Source organism: Phoca vitulina, unplaced genomic scaffold (genome assembly GCF_004348235.1).
Source record: "Phoca vitulina isolate PV1807 unplaced genomic scaffold, GSC_HSeal_1.0 scaffold17, whole genome shotgun sequence".
NCBI lineage: Eukaryota > Metazoa > Chordata > Mammalia > Carnivora > Phocidae > Phoca > Phoca vitulina.
Genome location: NW_022589720.1, coordinates 7,914,609 through 7,934,921, shown reverse-complemented (window position 1 = coordinate 7,934,921; position 20,313 = coordinate 7,914,609). Strand labels below are relative to the sequence as shown.

General features: G+C 45.9%; 2 protein-coding genes across 7 annotated transcripts in view; one reads left to right on the top strand and one right to left on the bottom strand.

The window, feature by feature from the left end:
- Positions 1 to 41: 41 nt before the first annotated feature.
- Positions 42 to 13,362, bottom strand: CCT5 (chaperonin containing TCP1 subunit 5). Its single transcript, XM_032415336.1, has 11 exons — positions 13,164 to 13,362; positions 10,287 to 10,347; positions 9,601 to 9,765; positions 7,908 to 8,106; positions 6,156 to 6,348; positions 5,926 to 6,075; positions 3,599 to 3,718; positions 2,749 to 2,934; positions 2,002 to 2,139; positions 1,385 to 1,565; positions 42 to 408 (listed from the first exon to the last, which is right to left on the bottom strand). The coding sequence occupies exons 1-11, from the start codon at positions 13,266 to 13,268 to the stop codon at positions 281 to 283; spliced, it is 1,626 nt and encodes a 541-aa protein (XP_032271227.1). The 5' UTR covers positions 13,269 to 13,362; the 3' UTR covers positions 42 to 280.
- A 336-nt stretch (positions 13,363 to 13,698) lies between these two features.
- ATPSCKMT (ATP synthase c subunit lysine N-methyltransferase) overlaps positions 13,699 to 20,313 on the top strand; it is a 136,213-nt gene continuing 129,598 nt past the window's right edge. For all 6 annotated transcript variants that reach the window (XR_004300767.1, XR_004300766.1, XM_032415208.1 and 3 more), the window contains exons 1-2: positions 13,699 to 13,761; positions 17,294 to 17,580. Coding sequence is in view for 4 of the 6 variants with exons in the window: in XM_032415208.1 (XP_032271099.1) it covers positions 13,746 to 13,761; positions 17,294 to 17,580 (303 nt within the window). In the remaining 2 variants the exon portion in view is untranslated. The remainder of the gene's footprint in view (positions 13,762 to 17,293; positions 17,581 to 20,313) is intronic.

Below are 20,313 nucleotides of genomic sequence, written 5' to 3'. Positions count from 1 at the left end.
ACTGGTACGGTCGGTGTTTCTTGAAGAGAAGACAGCAGTGGTTCAAAGAGAGCTCTTTAATGGAACCAATACGAAAGCCTGCGCGACAGCACCCCACGACCGAGCGTCTTTGAACAAGTACGACCACGGTTACCAAACAGCTACTTTTATTTATTATAATAGCATCCACAGTGTCTGAAAAAGGACACAGTAATAAATAACTGCAGATGCGTCACGAGACATCCCTTTATTCGGTCACAGCAGTGGGTCTTACTACTACATTTTATTCTCAAGTTTTTCCTTATTCTTCAGATTCTCCAGGCTTCCGGATGTCATCAATCTTCAAAATCATTCTAACCATTTGTGTTGCAAGAGAGATCTGTTGCTTTTTGCCAATCAAAGTTTCTATGACATGCTGCTGCTTCATATCTGAAAAACACAGAGATCATCCTAAATATATTTCATATTAATAACTTGTTCTCATTTACAGAATCACAGTAAAACTTAAAAACAAATCTGGAAGAAATCCACAGTCCCAGTTACACTTTCAGAGGAACAGGATTTCGTTGTCCCGAGGACACTCTGGAACTTGAACCTGGGTGCCAGAAAGCTGGGGGTGGAGGGGACCTCTCTCCAATGACAAGCTCAAGTGCTGGGCGACTAGCTAAAACCTTTCAGAGACATCTCGCCCCACAAAGTATTCACTAATAACATAATTTAGTAAGCCCAAAATAAGTGAAAAAATCGGAGTATACCTGAAATGTAAAATAATTCCAAGAAAGGCCTAAAAATTGTGTCAACAGAACCAGGCCTTCAAGTTAAAAACAAATTTAAGTATTTGACAAAGAGCTGCTGTTCTTAAGATCCGCTGGCTGTGAACATGAAAACCACAGCACAGGTGTCGTTCTAAGTAAAAGCACAAACCCTCGGATTCTGTGGCTGGGGAGGGCCGCAGAACTCTGGGCACGGCCCGTTAGCACCAAGTCATGAGTTCCGACAAGCTTCCGCTAGGTCACCCTTCAAACCCCAGCAGCTACGGTACTGGAATCGCGGACACAACCCCAGAATAAACGGAGACCAAAAAGTCAATTTCAGAGCTGCTTCCCAGGCCACCCAGATCCTACCTGTGTAAAGAAGAAACATGGGAACAATTTTCTAAAACCAGAAATGGAAGTCATCTTTGGTAGAAAACAGCACATTATACTTCACAGTTATTAAAATGAGTGATATGTTGCTAGAACTAGCAGTCCCAGCGACTCCTAAGGTAATCAAACGAAACTTTCTAAAATTCACGACCTGAATATCTCAAGTGTGTTAAGATACGATAATCTCACACTGTGCACCCAGCATGAAATCACTCGATTTCAACCCAACGCAGCCCCTCCAAGTCGCCACCGCTCCTCACCATTTGTACCCTTGTGCGAACAGTCAATTCCCAGAGCGGGGTTCATCTCCTTCACTTGTCTGGCTCGGACTTCGGTCATAGTCTGGATGGGATTCATGCCACTGTTTTCAGAGAGAGCCATGGGGATGACCTCCAGCGCGTCGGCAAAAGCCCGCATGGCGTACTGCTCCAAGGTTGGGCACTGGAAGGGGACAGGGTGACGGTTAGCATGCTTGGTAAAAACAAAAAAACAAGCCAGCAATTTGGAAATATAACTAAATCGCATACTTCGAAAACCTAACTCATGAAGAATTCTAAGAATAGGCGGTCTTATTTTTAATCTACCAGAATATGTAAATGTCACTACAGGGGTAGGAAAAGGTATACACGTGAGAGAAGTCTCAAATCAGCTCTTACTACTTTATTTTTAGTTATGAGATTCATTTAACTTTGAGCTTCAAATAACATTACAAGACTGGAGAGTGACCGTCAAGGCTGGAATGCCGGGTTTTGGACACCTGCACCTAACGTGTGGGCGAGAATCACAGACCAGACGCTGGTTACCCACGGCTACCACGCTTTGTTCACAGCACCCCCGCTGTGCCCACCGGGGTCCAGAAACCCCACACGGGCTCTACCTTGTCGGCCTCCTGGCTCACTGCCAGAGCACAGGCGATCTCAGCGGCGCCTCCTCCGTACACCACCCGGTTATCGCGGATGAGGTTCCGGATGACACACAGAGCATCGTGAAGGGATCGTTTCGCTTCCTCGATGATCTACGGAAAAAGACAGTTTTGCCTAAATTATTGTTATCCCCATGTACTTGTTTTAGAGCCAGCTACCTGGCACCTCTGATTTAATCTAGGTGTTTGCTGGGTACTGGAAATACTAACTCCCCTATTAAAACTCTCTAGGTTAAGAACAAATGGAGAGAACACACCAGAACATTCATCGCCAGATGGTTTCTACCTTTACCCTCCCTTTCCTCCCTGTAATGTAGTTACAACCAGGCAGAGGCAGCCAGCGACTCATTCTGGGACCCATGAGGAGCAAGGGAAGGGGTCAAAAAATCCAAAACTGACCAAGAAAAACCTCACAAGTCTAACTGATCAGGATGCACTAAATATCTATTCTGAGAGAAGGGAGAGAATATTGGTGGTTATTTACTTGGGTCCCCTACTTAAGCAACTCGAAGACCAGTGTGCCTTGTAGAATTAACAACGGAACATGGTCTTTGATAATTTTACATCACGGTAAGTCACAATTTCTTGAGAAAAATGATTGTTTAAAAAACAGCAATTATATCTCAGTTAAATACATGACAGGCAAAGCCAAACCATATACCAAAAGCAGAAAAAATGCAGGATGAATAAGTGGATTCTTACCATCTTATTTCCTCCTCTGATAAAAATGGTCACAGCCCTGGAGTTCTTACACTGCTCGATGACCAGCATTTTGTCCTTAGTGGTCCCAAAGGAGATCTCTTTTACAAGACCAGCAAAGCCCAGCTTCTCAGAGGTAAGCTCTGAGAACCGCGGAACGATCCGGCCTCCCGTCGCGATGGCGATCAGCTGGGTGGGGTAGTCAGGAGGAGGAGAGAGACGACGCTGGTGAGCACTGAACTTCCTAAATCAGACCACAGATGAGCCAAGCTCCACCTAGGACTACCCTGTGCACCCAAGTGCTAACACACACTAGCCCAAAAGGTCAAGGTCAACCCAAAAAGCCTTGTCAATCAGCGTGGTTTGAAGGGCTGGTGTCTTGGTCGGGCCCCATCACCCTGCACACACTCCCCATAGCTCCTGACCGCCTCTCCCGACCGGATCGAGCTCTGAGCAGTGGCCCCTCTCCACGCCCTGGCCGCAGTGAGGACCAGAGGCCGTGCGTCCGGGCACAGACCACATGTGGGACGGCCGTCAGCATGTGGCTGACATGGAAGTGGCTAAGACAGGGCTTCCTGCCTCAGAGACCCAGGCGGGATGACAGATGGAAAGCATTTCTAAAAACCACAGAACACTAAAACTACACAGCTCTGCTGTTCTTTATGACAATATACATTTTTTATAAATAAAAAAGGATTCCAGCACTTTTCTCTCTCCCAGCTCCCCCTCCCCTCATCTATGGAGCCCTGGCACAATGTGGTTACTGAAGGCAAATGCTATCAAAGCAACCCCAAGACACACAGGCATCTTAAGCTCACCCCGAGTTCCCAAGTCTTCACACGGAGCATCCTACCTCTATTTCAGGTCCTCCTACCCAGCGAACCGCAGGGAGGTTATTCTGAAGAAGTAAATGATTCGCTTCATCGTCGAAGCCCCACTGGCAAATAGCTAGGTTAGCTCCCGTTTCTTTAATCTGGGGAAAAAAATGCCGCAGTCTTGTCAGTGTTCCTTGTGCTCGAAGAAAGACGGGATACACAGTGGGATGTGCATTGAAACAAAGCAGAGAGAAGGAAGGAAACACCCAGGTGTCTTACTTTCTGTCAGGCCCAAATTCCAAATAACAAACAGGTATCAATAGAAATCACCTCATTTTTTTTTAAAAGAATTATTTGAGAGACAGAAACAGAGCTTGCAAGTGCATGTGTAGCGGAGGGACAGAGGGAGGAGAATCCCAAGTGGACTCTGAGCTGAGTGCAGAGCCCGACACTGGGCTTGATCCCATGACCCTGAGATCATGACCTGAGCTGCAATAAGCAGTTGGACGCTCAGCTGACTGAACCACCCAGGCGCCCCTGGAATCACCTCAGTTTGTAAACTATGCTTTAAGTGTAATTCACGCTGAACCCCACGGCCACAGTGAAATAAAACAAAGACGTGTCAACAAGGGTTAGCACTGCCCCAGGACCTGGGGGACAGCTGCCTCGCCACAAATATCCATAAGGCAAATTCATTCATTATGTGTCTAACGGAAACAGCATCTTTGACACACATTTCTCTCCACCTGCTTTTCTCACTTGGGTGTACTACCCTCTGTGGATCAGCAGGCTAGTTTAGAGGCCCACAGAGGTGATCCTGCCTCCCACCCCTGCAAATGGCTGAGCCACTTGTCCTGGGAAGGCAGCAATGACCAGAACCGTCCTGTGTATCCCACCCTCGGCGGTCACCTGTGGTTGCTGGGCCCCTCACACCCACTCTGTCTGCACCTAAACCTCTTGAACCTTCCACCACACCAGCTCTCTTTTATTCCATGGCCCTCTGGAACTCAGTCTGTTAACAGCCCACCAATTCTTGAGAACTCCTTCTGGCACATTCCTGTGAACCAACCCTGGCTGTCCCCTGAAGCCAACCTGCCTCAGTATCTCCTCAAACGGCTAGTTTTCCCTCCCATGTGCTCAAAATAGGAGGGGTCCTTCTTGGTCCCCTCAACTGAGGATAACATTCCTCTCTCTGTGCACAACTCTCATTCTGTAGTATGTTAGCATCTAGTCCCATCACATTCCCGGCAACCCACCCATCTACCAACACCATTCAGCCAACTCCCCTGGCCTCTCAGTTCCCGCCCCCTTTTCGTCCAGTGCACCTCGGCTGGCATTTCCACGGCAGCCTCGTAGCCCAGATAATGGGTTTTAATTCACAAACTCCTGCCAGCATGCTCCCACCTCTCAGCCTTGCTGTTGCCTGCACATGCCTCAGGGCCTTTGCATATGCTGCCCACGACCACCTTACCCTCAGCCTGGAATGCTCTTCACCCAGATACATAGCTTTCTCACTTTGCTTAGGTCTCTGGTCACATGTCACCGCCTTAAAGAGACTTTCTCTGACCAGTGTCCTTCACAGAGCCACTACCCACCTTCCCCTTACTCTGCTCTGTTCCCCGCTGTATCTCAGGTACATACACCAGTGTCTGGTATATGGTGGGCAGACACACAGATCACAGGAGTAAACGGATCCAACTACTCCCGTGAAGACAGACGTCAAGATGGCTCTGGTCTGTCTGTCGTGGTACGTGATGCTCATGGAGTGCTGATGCTGTAAATTCTGAAGGAGCGACTGTCAGGGTTATGCACGCGTAAAATACTACTAACAGCCAGACAAAAAGGGTTAAGGTGTTGTACAAGCCAAGACCTGGAATTACATTTAGTTACGTTCTAGTTTAATTCCAGTTATTCAGTAACTCTTTTCTCTACAAGTTATATTTAGACGTTTTGAACACCTGCTAAGTTAAATAACGAAGTTGTCCAAACCTTGAACCTACTGGCTTAGGTGTCCAGGAAAGCAAGCATTGTAAAATCAAGAGCACAGCTCAAAGTAAGCAAGCCAACTCTTTCAAGTACTCCACACGTTACCATTTTAAGACAAGATCAGCTTTCTTTCCTCTTTAAGCCTTTCTGGGCCCTGTGCCCACTTTGATTTCTTCTCACTGTGAACTTTTACTACTTTTATAATTTAAAAGCGAAATAACGTGGCTCATACTGTTAACACTTTAACGTGGAACCACACAACGGAGCATCCAGACATTTCAGGTGAGCGCCATGCATTATTTATCACGTACAAATCTATAGCTAAGTAACCGTATCCTTTGAGAATCTAAATTTTACTAACAATTACAGTGAGACTTACTTGCTGAATCATCTCTTCGAACTTCTCCTTTTCGTATTTCTGAAGGGCTTTATAATCTTCAACAGAGGTCACGTCCAGCTTATGCTTGGTCTTTGGTTTTGGTGGTTCAAATGGACACGTAAGGATTGCAATCTTTGCATTTTCTACTTGCTATGGGGAGAGAGAAAACCCTTAAGCTGGTGGATTTAAGAGCGGAAAAAACCGTCTGAATCTGAAAGGCACAGACTTACTTTTGGCATCTGCGGGTGACTGAAATCCTTGTCCACGATCACGCCCTTGATAAGTTTAGTATCCTCCAGCCGCCCGCCCACTTTGCCTTCCACCTTGATGAGCTCGAAGTCCACGTCTTGGCGCTGCATGTCCGCTACGGTGAGGACAGCATTCACGGCGATCTCGGCCATCTGCCGGTGACAGCTGTTAACCCTGAGGAAAACCCCAAACAAACCTTTCACGCTCGCAGACAACTACTGTGACCAAAGCACGACACGCGATACAACGTGGTTCCTCCGGCGTATTTCGTAAAAGCAGTGACGTTCGGAGTCTGTAGCCAGCAGGGCCACTGTAACCTGCACTTTCAACAGCCTGGGGTGGGGCTTCCTCACCTGGGCTCCACAGACCCCAAAGAAAACCATACCTGGGACGGGGAAAGGAAGGACACCTTGTCTAAAGGAGGTGCGGCACTTAGTAAAAAGTGAGAGGACTTGACATGGCTGCCACCTTTGCAGGAACTTCCACCAACATCAGTTACGGACCGGGGTGTTGGGGGCAGGAGCGGTATCTGTTTGGAAACCTTTGAAACCTCTGAACAGATTGCTCAATAAATTTACTTTTGGTTCTGGAAAAACTGCACCGGAACTTAGTACTTGAAACATAGTGCCTGAAATCTTGAGTCATTTTGGAGAGAAAATAACCACGAAGCCGTGTTATTAGGGGATCTATGGTATTTTGCTTTATGCTGAATACATCTGGCCACTATTGGCTGTTTTGAACATCTTCTGCACTAAAGACCTATGATTTTATGAAGACCTGCAAACACAGCAAGGTCAACTTACAAAGCCATGACAACATGAGGTTTGTGCATTTTGACTAAGGGTAACATCTGCCTTCCAGGAGGAGGATAGTACTGTACTTGGGACAGAGACCACCCTCTAGCCAGTGAGGCTCAGCACCTGGACACCACCGCCGTAGAGCCTTTCCCTGGGGGTAGAGGGAGCAACTATTTCTCTTGTACTCCCCCTGACATCCGAGTCAAGACTCTGCCTTCCTTTTTGCTGAAACTACCACACACACGTATTAGAAATTAAAACATTTCTCACACTGATCTTGATTCAAAATAACCAGTGTAATAAAGCACCTCAAGCTAAATTTTTATGCTACATCATGGCAAGAGCCAGTAAATATTATTGTTCCAGTAAGTATGTCCCTTGGCTGAGGCTGCTTTCAGTCTCCGGGGGCGGGACCTGTGTCTCTGAGCCCCCAGGACATGGCAGCAGGCCTGGTAAATAGCAGGCATTATGAAAACGTTGAAAATGCCCAGTGTAAGTCAAGTTCAAGACTGTCCCTTCTTACTGAATTAAAATTCTGGACCAGTAACTTGCTTGTTGAATAAATAAAAAGTGGAGCCCCTCCCCCTAAATGAGGAAAGAAATGGTGCAAGTGTTTTGAAAATTAACATTCCCCAAGCAGGACCATTTTCTGCTCAATTTCTAACAGAGCCTATCCTGCTAAATTAAAGAACAGCATCTCTTACAAATACTGCGGAGAGGATGTCATACCCAAGCCTGGAGCTTCAGTCTCCAACCAGAACAGATGCGGCTATACCTGCACTAAAAACAAAGCAAACCAAAGTAACAGAAACAGAACGCAGCACACAGAACCAGGAGGAGGCTGCTAGCGGCCATCAGAAAGGAGGTCTTTAGCGACAGGCACACCCATGCTGCCTTCTCGGCAAGCGCCGCGGCAGTGCTCTACCGTAGACGTACACTTTGGAGCCCAGCGTGGTCTTTGCGGTCTGAATCAGCGGCTCAGTGTCCTTTATGTCGACGAGGACACTATCGCTGATCTTGTCCAGGTGCTCGATAGCAATGCGGGCGGCCTGTTCATAGCCGTCGGCGATCCTGATCGGGTGAATGCCGCGGTCCAGCAGCTGCTCGGCTTCCTCCAGCAGGGCGCCAGCCAGGACTGCAGACAGGACAGCGCACAACCAGATCAGGAACACGCGAACGCTTATATGATCACTACCAATCAGATGGACCACCCTAGAAGTAGGAAGGTTCTGGAATTAAAGTAAAAGTATCTTGGAGGTGGAGGTTTATTTTTTTTGTAAGACAACCTCTGGTTTTGCTTTTAGCAAAGACCTGACAGTTCCTGCCCCCCTTATAAATGGTGTTAGCTCTCAGTGATGGACAGAATGTAACTTAAGAACATAACCTAAAAACATTTTTTATAAGGGCAAAAACCTCTTGTGCTTCCCAAGCCAAGAATTTCTTTTCTTTTAGAATTTATTTTATTCAAAGATTTTATTTATTATTTATTTGAGAGAGAAAGAGTGAGATATCACAAGCAGGGGGCAGGGGTAGAGGGAGAAGACTCCCCACCGAGCAGGAAGGGGATCATGAGCCCAAGGCACCCAGGTGACCCAGAATTTTTTTATTTTTAAGTAATCTCTACACCCAACATGGGCCTCTAACTTACAACCCCGAGATCAAGAGTTGCCTACTCTACCAAGTGAGCCAGCCAAGTGCCCCTCCCAGGCCAGGGATTTCTATTCAGTAAAATTTGTTGGGTGATAAGAGGATTTAAGAACTTACGACTTATCCTCCCCACCATCTTCCCTCCCCCTTGTTTTAGCATCACAAAGAGGAAGAATATCGTTTGTTTTAATACTGCCACACTCCAAGCACATCCATAATAGTGCTTGGTACCCAATAAATATTTGTTGAATAAATGAATTCAAATCTCATCTGCAGAAAAGGTAACATTAAAGCAATTCTTTCCATCTTCCACCTTCCCCAACTTTTTAAGTATTTCAGACCTTCAGAAAAAGTATAAAAATAGTAAAATGAATAGTTTACTAACACCATTTTACCACGTTTGTTTTCTCTACGAAGGCACACATATAATTCTGTTCAACTACGCGACAATTAGTTGCAAAAATCATAATATGTCACCCCTAAGTATCTGAGCATCCAGCTCCAAGTACAAGGGCATTTTCCTATAGCACTATAATGTAACTGTCATGCTCAGGAAACTTAACGGGGTGCTACTCTGCAATGCGCAATCCACAAATCCTTCCATGTACCCCAAACATCCCTCACAGTTAAACAAAACAAAGAAAACAAAAAAGCACCCACATCCAATCAAGAGTTATGCATTACAGCTGCGTGCCATTTCGCTTTGGCTCCCTTGATTTAGAACAGTTTTTGAATGCTCCCCCAACCCCTTCTTGTACTTCCAGGAAAAGGACTTTTGGGCCTTATATTAAGCCATGTCCTTCAACCTGGATTTGCATGATGGTCTCCTCACAATCTGATTCAGAGTAAACAAGGTGCCTCCTTAGCGCAGTAGGCAGCGCGTCAGTCTCATAATCTGATTCAGAGTAAACATTCTTGGCAGGTGTCTGTGATTTTAATACTTCTGGAACAGGGTGTTAGAAAGACTATTTTGCTTTCTTACCAACCACCCCCGTGGTCCCATCTCCAATTTCATCATCCTGTGATTTGGACAGCTCCACCATCAGCTTGGCAATCTGGTGATCAACGTCCATCATGCTTAGAATGGTGGCACCGTCATTTGTCACTGTCACGTCGCCATCCTTGTCCACCATCATTTTATCAAGTCCTAGAAAAATGGCAATGTTTATAATGGCATTAGGCAAAAGAACAGAAACAAAATCTGTACCAAAAGTTATAAAAAAAAAAAAAAATTAGTCTCTTGACCCACTTCCTACTTACAGAACTTATTATAAAAATGTAACATACATAAAAGAGTATCTACATGCAAACATCCTTTTAGGTTGGCGAATACAAACCAAGACGCTGGAAGCAATCTAAAGGGCTAAAGCCAGAGAAACGGGAGAAAAAAAAGGAGCATCACTAAATGTAGCATTAATCATAAAAAGGGACAACTACGATGTGGAAAATGCTAATGAAATGATGTGAAAAGGGAGGAAAAAACCCTGACGTAAAACCATATGCAACTATGATCGTGAACATGTTGAAAGCCCGGAATACACAAAACAAGTTTGTTAGTGGTGGGGACCTAGGATGCCACCTGCCCCATGTCCCAACTTTATAAAAGGGTTGTATCAACTGTCTATAATTGATAACACTCGTCAAAAAACACAGAACGGTGTCTCTTACCATTTGGTCCAAGCGATGTTCTCATTGTATTTGCTACAGCCTTTGCTGCCATGATATGAGACTGAAAAATGAAACAAACAGAAAAAAACAAATGTTCAAGGGGCGCCTGGGTGGCTCAGTGGTTAAGCGTCTGCCTTCGGCTCAGGTCATGACCCCAGGGTCCTGGGATCAAGGCCTGCTCAGCGGGGAGCTGCTTCTCCCTCTCCCATTCCCCCTGCTTGTGTTCCCTCTGTCGCTGTCTCTCTGTCAAATAAATAATATCTTACAAACAGAAAAGAAACATACAAAATAAGCTCCTTTAAAAAAAACGAAACAAAAACACAAATGTTCAAGTTACGTATTTTAATAGTTAAAAGCACACAACTAATGATTATAAAACCTACTTATAGTTTCTGTTCTCTAGAAACTTTCACATTTAAGTGGCAACACACAAATCTAAGTAAGTGTGGTAACCTTCACAACCACCAGCTTTAGTAGACCATTCTCATGTAAAAGCAGCAGAACCTAGTGCTTTAAGGCAGCACGCAGCACATCTACGAGGCAGGTTCTCCTACCTGCCCCATTCTACAGCTGAGAGGGTGGGCAGTCTGACCGGGCAGGCCATGGAAGACCACTTTGCAATGCTAACCTCACACGAGAGTCCAGATGTACATGTACAGCACCTTGAACTATCACACTACGGTGTACTGCAGAAATGTACCCTTCTCTTCCATGGTCGAGCCAGTACACGGCCCACATGTGAAAAGTCACCCTTGTCATGTGCCAAGAGTATCAATAAAGTAATGGAAACTTGCAAGCATCCCTTCCTGTTTGTGCCACAACCAGGCTCAGTTTCCCTCCAAATGTTCCTTTGCTCCCAGTCTCGCTGTCACCAACCTAACCTGGATCCACAGCACCCTACAGAAATCCAAGGTCTCTTATGTACTCCTATCCTTTAGACTCATCTGACATCCAGCTAACCCATCCATTTTTCTCAAACATGCCATTTGCCAGTCCGCAAACCTTAAATGACTCCCTAGTGCCTCAACACTGAAGTCTGAAAGCTTCAGCGTTTTCTTTAATGCGCTCCGCAACCTGAGAGCTACTTTCCCTTCCAGTGATGATGGTCCCTGCTTGTTCCCCAAATATGTCCTCTGTTCCTTGAAGCAGTACGGTGGAGAGAAGCTGCTCTGCTCATCAAAATCCCAACTTTCAAAGCAGTTCAAATGCCCATGTTCTGTGAAGCCCTCCCGGTCACTCCATCTGGCAGGTAGGAAAACAGAAACTTCATAGGATCTGTGAAAATGTTGGTCATTAAAATACACATCGAAGGATTTGTCTGTGTAACGGAATTTTTAAAGGATCATCATCACAGGTAAGCAGTTTTTAACCAGGGATGATTTTGTCCCTCAGGACACATCTGGCAAGGCCTGCAGACATCTTTGGTTGTAACAAATGGGGTGGGGGCTGCTACTGGCACGGACGGAGTAGGTAAAGGCCTGGATGCTGCTCAACGTCCTGTACGGGACAGGCCCGCAAACAAAGAACGATCTGGCCCCCCAAATATTAACAATGCCAAAGCTGAGAACTCTGGCTTTAGACCACTGGTTCTGGGGTCAGCCAGAGGTGTGCTTGAATCCTGGCCCCTTTCTTCACTGACAAGCTGCACCACCTCCCTGAACCGTGGTCCCTCCTGAAGTGACCCCACGGAACCCTCATCCTGAGCCTGAGGGAGGTGTACTACCCCCACTGAGAAAGAGGTTCGGAGACGTTGTGCAAACAATGACGACTGTATGGCTTCTTCACTTGTTTAAAATACAAAGACGCCAAGTGAACTGAGACACCTCAGCCCTGGAGATGCGATCTCACTTTTAACAAACCCTAAAGAAGTCCGTGTCCTCTCGAAGCTTCCACTGCATTTTGTCAACATCTGTGTTCAGATGACTTTCTCACCTGGACGCCTGCTCCTGGTTTAACTCCTCTGGTCCCTCCTGTTCCCTTTCGTCCACCAGACCCAACTTCCTTAAGTACAGTTCTACCTGAACTGCGGTTCTGCTCAAAACCCCCTTACTGGCTCCCCTCCCTCCCAGGGCTTAACATCTTGACTGCGAGGCACTGAAGCTTCCACCTTCAGGAACTGCTGCTGACTTGAACGAGACTGGGCTCCATCCAAACCACATTGCTCTTTCCCTCCACAGTGCGCCATGCGTCTTCCTGCCCAGCTTTCTGCCTTTGCTGTCCCCTCTTCCCCAAATGCTACCTCTGCCACATTCAGGAGAGTGACCCCATCTCTGATCAAAAGCCACCCTCCACCTTTTATCCGCACCCACACGCTGCCTCGTATTCCTTGCCTCATGGTCATGGGCGTCCACCGTCCACTCTGGCGGTGGTATTTTCTTCTCTAAGGGCACACAGTTTTCGTTTTCACGACACCACATCCACCATCACGCATGTATAAAGGTGCTCAGAAATTAAATACTTCGTAAACGACCAAACCTCTAAGAAGTGACAAAGGGAGCCTCATCCTTTGGGGGCTGTGGCTTGTTCCCCGGCCAGGTGACCAGAGAATACCCTCCCTGCCTCTTCCCGACGGAAACACTGTACGAACGACCCGGGGCCGGAGAAGCCATCGGAGGCGGGCTCGCAGCCTAGGCGCTGAACTGCCCCACCCAACGCTGACGGGCGCCAGCAGCTCCACCCCAAACCCCAAATTGGGATTAAAGGCTTCTACGCCGGCCTCGCCCCAGCTCAAGGAGCGGGGTGCAGGGCCGGAGACGAGACGGGGTCCCCGACCTTTCCGGGGAGCACATGGCGGAACCGCTCCCAGGCGTGCGCAGGCGCAGAGCCACGGGCTTCGGCCACCTCCCCTCATGCCACCGCCAGCGTCCGTCCTGTTACCTTGAGAGCCTCAAGTCCCATAAGACGAGATTTGCGATCCTGATCCTTGATGATGAGGAAAGGGCGCCCATATTCATCGAAGGCGAGGGTCCCGACCGACGCCATGGTGCAGCAGCAGTGGTTACTTTCCCCCAACCGGTGGAGACCGCGCCGGAACCGAGAACACGCCTTCCGCTCGCGGGAGGGCGCAACAGTGCGCGCATGCGCAGTCCGGGACGCGTGAGACTTATTTTTCACCCGAGACTAGTTTGACGCCAGACAGTACCTTCTGGAATCAGAAGCCTTAGGAAACTTCTATCATCTAGGAAGCTGTGGGGGAGGGTGAAGTTCGAAGACACGGACGGGAAGTTAAAACCCACAAGCCAAGAGTAGATGGAACTCATTTACCATTGTACAATGGGGAGTTTCTGGGTAGTGGGTCCCCAACGAGGAACTCGTTTACTTGCAGCATTACTTTCTCCTTCCGTCCCACCCCGGCTCCGAGAAGATGGTAGAGCCCACTTCCGGATTTCCACCCTTTCCCCTCTCCCCGCCTCCGCCCCTTTCCCCCCCCGCCCGCCTCAAGCCGCAGGAAGTCTCGCGATGGAGGGAGGAGGCGGTGAGCCGGCGGGTGGAGGGCTGCGGGGGTGGCGGGTGCGGGCCACGTGTGGGGCTGGCGGGCTGCGGGGCCTTCCGAGCTCCAGGTCGGGCCGGGCAGGAGTGGGAGCCCCCGGTGCACGGGGCGCGGGCGCTCGCTGGTACCGGCATTTAGCTGCCGGGGGCGGTTCTGAGCGCTTTGGGGCGAGCAACTCCCGGAGTCTGCCCGGCGGTGTTCGGAGCTGTGAGCTGGAGGCGCACTGGGTGGGCGTCCTATAACGCGGCCGCTGACTAGCTGGGTCTTCGGGGAAGTGACTGCCGGCTTTGTGCCGCCGTTACCTTGCCTGCAAAAATGGCAGTAGTGACGAGAGTATCTGCCTTGCACAGCTCCTGCAAGGATTCGGGGAGAACAGTGCCTGGCCCTTAGCAAGTTCTGTTTAAGTGTTTGTTGAAGAAATCCCCATTTTGCACAAATAGTCCAGTAACTTGAGCAACGTGATACAGCTCGTAGGAAGCAAGGTTGCACAGCCCAGCGCTAAGGGTCCCACTCTTAATTCTATCTTGAGAGTAGTCTGTCCTCTAAATCCCTTCTGCAGCGTTTGCTTAAGGGCACTGGTCGTGACCTAATATTTTATAGGCTTAAATTCGGCCATAGAAAGTGATAAAGTACAGTTGATCCTTGAACAATGTGGGGGCTAGGGGTGCCCGCGCAGTCTAAACTTGTGTAGTGAGACCTCCCGTGCAGGCGAAAATGCATGTATAACTGACTCCCCCAAAACTTTACTAATATGTTGTTGGGAAGCCAGTTACCATATTTTGTTATATGTATTACATACTGTATGCTTACAGTAAAGTAAGGTGGAGAAAAGATGTTATTAAAATCACGAGAGAAAATGTTTACAATAGTGTATTAAAAAAAAATCCATGTTTAAGTGGATCTGTGCAGCTCAAACCGGTGTTGTTCAAGGGTCTACTGTACTGATCCACGGATCTTGAAAACATTACGCTAAGTGAAAGCAGCCAGTTACAAAAGAGCGCATACTATATGATTCCACTCCCATGAAAGTCCAGAATAGGAACTGTAGAGACAGAAAGTAGGTAAGTGGCTGCTTAGGGCTAAGGTGTGAAGGGGGGGTGTGTGTGTGGGGAGTGATAGCTAAAGGTTAAGGGGTTTCTTCTTGAAGTAATGAGAATGGTCTAGAATTGACTGTGGTGATGGTTACACATATCTATGAATATACTAAAATCTTTGGTTTATGTATGTTAAACGGGCACATTGTATGGTATATGAAGCTGTTAAAAATTATGGAGCTCCCCCCGTACCCATAGTACTGAGACTAACAGTAGCAGCTAACAGTCATCACTTACTCTCTCATTTAGAGCACTAAGTGCTTTATACGCATTATTTATTTAACTGTTCCAATAACCCCATGAGGATAGTATTATTTCTGAATTCTACAGGTGGAGAACCTGAGCCTTGGCCAAAACTTATCTAATGTAACACACTAGTTAAGTTCTGTGACTCCCGAACTTTGTGACTCAAATCCTTTTAACCCCTGTACTGTATAATCGGAATACCCACAGGATAATTTTGCAGAGGCATGGCAGATGGTACTTTGACCTTTTAAGAAACAATAAAATGCATGACTATTGACTATAGCATGTCAATTCCTCCATATGATGCTGAAAGGCATAACTGAAAATGTATTTAAAACTCTTGCTTTCTACCAAACACATCACCTTCCTAATCTTTACTTTTATCTTATTTCTAGCACCAGCAGTAGACTCTTGTTGTTCTTGTTTCTGAGTGGGTTTTCCACTGGGAAACCAGTTTTAAAATTCACTTGAGGGGACCTCAGCTGTCAAGAACAAAGCTCCAGTGTGTGTGAGATGCTGGCAGTTGGCCGCTGGCCTTGAGCAGTGACCCACTGCAGAGGACCAGCTTTTCGTGTGTCCTGGGTTCACATCTGTACCTCACAAATTGTAACAGACCCCCCCCCCCCCCCCCCCCCGGCCCATGTCCTAATCTGGAACCTGTGAATATGGTACACAACAGAATTTATAAATGGGATGATGTTAGGGCTTTGAGATGAGATTATTCTGGCTTGTCCAAGTGGACCCAATGTCCTCACAAAGGGTCCCTATAAAGCAAAGGGAGGCAGGGGAGTCTGAAGAAGGCGTCCTGATGGAAGCAGAGATTGGGTAATGGGGGGCCATGGGTTGAGGAGTGTGGGCTGCTTCTAGATGCTGGAAAAGGCAAGCAAATCCGTCCCACCTTAGGGCTACCAGAAGGAACCCAGTGCTGCTAACCCATTTCAGACATCTGACCCCCGACTGTATGATAATAAGCGCGTGTTGCTTTAACCCTCTAAGATTTCTCACTGCATCTTTGGGAAAATAATCCAATGGGCCCTTTGAATGGCTTACTAATTCCTGAAACCATGGATGTTAACATCTTCAAATGACAAGAATCTGTTGTTCTCCCCCCTCTTACTGTCTTCTGTTTCCTATGATTCCTGTGTTTTGGGCCTTATCTGCTCTACTAGCCTGGGAGCTGCTTGGGGGCAGCCTTGTTCCCTGTGGGGTTCAGCACGTAGCCAGCGGTGGATGCGGTCAGCGTGTGCAGAGCAGTGTTCTAAGCGCGTTCCTTGCATCCATTCATTTCGTCTGCACAGTGACCCTGTAATCCCCATGTTACAGATGAGAAAACCAAAGCTCAGAGAGGTGAAGGGTCATACCTTTATCCAGGTGCAGAGTCCACGTCCTCACCTCTGGGTCCTGCTCTTACTTGCTGTGGTGGGCTCCTCCCTAATCAGTTTCAAAATCATTTTCAAGTCAGTTTCAGTCCCAGGAACTTGAGATCCTCTTAAGAGGATTTTAAAGGGTAAAACTGAAGAGGAGGATATTTCAGGTATCCTTCATTTCTTTGTTTTGAAGTGACTGGAGTTTGCTTTATTCCATACTGGTGCATTGAAATGATTATTTTATCATTTGTTCTTTTTGGATCTTCTTTAAAAATCTTTTCATTATACCATACTTTTTTTTTTTTTTTTTTTTTTTGGTAAAACCTGATTTTGGTCTCTTTGAATGAGTGCAACTGGACTGTAGATACCTGACCAATTTTGATGTGGAATCTTTGCATCTTATTTGAAATAGGGTAGTAATTAGACATTTTAATACTTATTTGTGAAGCTTTGTTCTAAACCATAAAAATATGGAGTTCATGGTTAACATCGTATTAATGTGTATTTTTATTGAATTCATAAAATACCAAATTGTTTTCTAAGGATGACTCCAAAAAAAATTAGTAGTTGGAAAGAAAAGATTTTAGTCAGTCTCCCATTAGAATTGAATCCTTTTCTCTAAAACACTTTTAGCTGATGGAATTTAGAACTCATGGAATCCTACATTTGTAATTTAGATTGTGTTCAGCTAAATCATCCTTCTTTAAACAGTACAAGTTTGTCAATAAGAATTCTAGGAAAAAAAAAAAAAACTACCGTGGATTTCAGATTTGGTGCGATGTACATATTTCCTGCTTGCTTTCCATGTAGGTGCACCCCCGGAAGTCCTCGAAGAAAGTCACTCAGGATGTGTTCTACCTACAAGTCTCGGAGCCAACAGTTTGAAGAAAAGCAGTTGGGGGTTCCTGTTTACTGGGATTATTGGCGGGACGCTGGTGGCTGTGTATGCCGTGGCCACACCGTTTCTAACGCCGGCCCTCCGAAAAATTTGTCTGCCTTTTGTCCCTGCAACTACAAAGCAGATTGAAAATGTTGTGAAAATGTTGCGTTGCAGAAGAGGATCCCTGGTCGATATTGGCAGTGGTGACGGGCGTATTGTGAGTTATGCTAAGACACTTGAAGGTTTCGAACTCGAGGTTTTAAAATTCCTGCTTCGTTTCTTTTTCTTTCTTTCTTTTCTTTCTTTTTTTTTTTGTTCCAGGTTTTTATTTAAATTCCAGGTGGTTAACATACAGTGTCATATTGGTTTCAGGAGTAGAATGTAGTGATTCATCACTTCCATACAACACCCAGTGCTCATCACAAGTGCCCTCCTTAATACCCATCACCTATCTATCCCATCCCAGCTTCACCTTAGGAGATTTATGCCAAGACCTGCTAATCTGACAATATAATAAAGTAGTGGTTTATTTTGTGTGTTTGGCCGAACTCTCAAACCCTCCAGAAGGAATTGGAATTTATTTTTCTCAGATTTATTTTTTCTGAAAGGTGAAAGTGGCTGTGTAGATTTGCCAGGTAAAAAGGAGAAATTAATTGGTAATTATGAAATTTTCCAATAAAAAAACTCGGGCCAGGAGAGGTGGTATAATTAGAGGAAGCGTGGAGTCGTGGAGTTTAACATAGATGTTTGCTTCTACGCTTATCTGTGTTTATACATACATCATAATTCCTATGGGTAATGTAGAGTTTTTGAAAGAGCCAGTGCATCAGCTCTCACTTATCCAAAGATCAGACTTCTAGTGATCTCAGCTCACTGACTCCAGCTGAGAACCTATAAGTAAAGATTCAGGGCCACTGACTGGCCAGTGGGTGTCCCCAGCACGTTCCTCCATGGGCACGGTGGCACCGTCCTTAGGCCCCCAACGAGCGATGACTCGGAAAGTGAGGATAACAGTAGTCAAGCCTCACATTCTGGAAACATTTGGGTGGAGACCAGCAGGGGCGTGACTCCTTTCACCACTCCCTGGGTCATGAACCTTGCACCCTCATGGTGACCCGAATGGCCAGGACGAGGTTAAAACATAACTCGTTTGTTTTTAGGAAATCAGGAGGTATATCTGTGAAGCAGGAGGAAGTTTTAAAACCCAGTTTTGAATGCTTTACACATCTGAGTAGTATCTTTGTGGTTTCCTTTTCTTCTTAAGGGGGTGACACTATAGTTAACAAGAGAAATTACTGTGGGCGGACAGCTCCCTCAGGGATGCTCCCTTGAGGAGTGGTGGCAAGACAGAATGAGCAGAGACCCCAGGACCAGCCCACTGCCCTCACCTTACAGAGGCCGGTGGCCTTCTACAATTGACTTTATTCTGACTTGTTCCATTTTACTCTTACCTGTTTTCAACTTTGAGTGAACAGTCTTTAAATACTAAGAAAATGTGTAAGCAGTTGCCGGTTCTTGTTGACTGGTCATTTTGATCACAAATTAGAACTAGTTCACAAAACATTCTCCCATAGTGGCAGATTCATTTTGCCTGCCGCTCTACCATCACTGATGGAGAGAGACAGTGAATTTTCAGCAACTTCTCGTCGGGCTGAGCCAGGGGTTGGCCAATCCAGAAGTGCTCTATCCAAAGCAGACCTTACAGTTGTGATGCTCGAGGTGAAATCTCTGACAAAAACACGAACTGAGTTTAAACCAGCATTCTCTTGTCTACAAGCTACATAGTTTTAGAGATCTCTCTTTAGATGGTGTTTTCAACAAAATAAGTGCCTTTTGATTGGACATTTTGTGATTATAGACCATAAATAGGAAGTAGTCATATCACTGGACCACGTTAAGTTGCTGTTTTTCTTTTTTTTTAAATTAAATTAATTTAAAAATTATAAGTTTATTTTTTAAAATCCAGTATAGTTGACATACAGCGTTATATTAGTTTCAGGTGTACAATATAGTGATTCAACAATTGTGTGCATTACTCGGTGCTTATCATGGTAAGTGTGCTGTCAGTCCCCTTCACCTATTTCCCCTGTCCCCCCACCTGCTTCCCCTCTGGTGACCAGTAATTTGTTCTCTATATTTAAGAGTCTGGTTTTTTTGTTTGTCTCTGTATTTGTTCATTTGTTTTGTCTCTTAAATTCCACATATGAGTGAAATCATACGGTATTTGTCTTTCTTTGACTTATTTCACTTAGCATCGTACCATTCTAGATCCATCCATTTGTTGCAAATGGCAAGCTTTCATTCTTTTTTATGGCTGAGTAATATTCCACTGTATATATGTGTATACACCACATCTTCTTTATCCATTCATCTATCAGTGGACACTGAGGCTGCTTCCATGATTTGGCTATTGTAAATAATGCTGCAATAAACATAGAGGTACGTATATTTTTTCAAATTAGTGTTTTCATGTTCTTTGGGTAGATACCCAGTAGTGGAATGACTGGATCATATGGTAATTCTACTTTTAATTTTTTGGGGAACCTCCGTGCTTTTCCACATTGGCTGCACCAAATTCACATTCCCACCAGTAGTGCACGAGGGTTCCTTTTTCTCCACATCGTCACCAACACTTGTTTCTTGTGTTTTGATTTTAGCCATTCTGACAGGTGTGAGGTGGTATCTCACTGTAGTTCTGATTTGCATTTCCCTGATGATGAGTGATGTTAAACATCTTTCCATGTGTTGGTTGGCCATCTGCATGTCTCTTTGGAGAAATGTCTCTTCATGTCTTCTGCCCATTTTTAATTGGATTATTTGTTGTTTTTGGTGTAGAGTTGTGTAAGTTCTTTACATATTTTGGATACTAATCCCTTATAGGATATCATTTGCAGAGATCTTTTCCCATTCAGTAGGTCGATGTTTTTCTCCTTACCTTGAGTAAACACTG

What these genes read in the sequence shown, in the direction of transcription:
- CCT5 (XM_032415336.1), bottom strand. Translation starts at nt 13,268, where the DNA reads ATGGCGTCGGTCGGGACCCTCGCCTTCGATGAATATGGGCGCCCTTTC. An exon ending in TGGGACTTGAGGCTCTCAAG is followed by an intron (nt 10,348 to 13,163) that starts GTAACAGGACGG and finishes TTCATTTTTCAG; the next exon opens with TCTCATATCATGGCAGCAAA. An exon ending in ACCACGCTGGGCTCCAAAGT is followed by an intron (nt 6,349 to 7,907) that starts GTACGTCTACGG and finishes GGTTTTCCTCAG; the next exon opens with GGTTAACAGCTGTCACCGGC.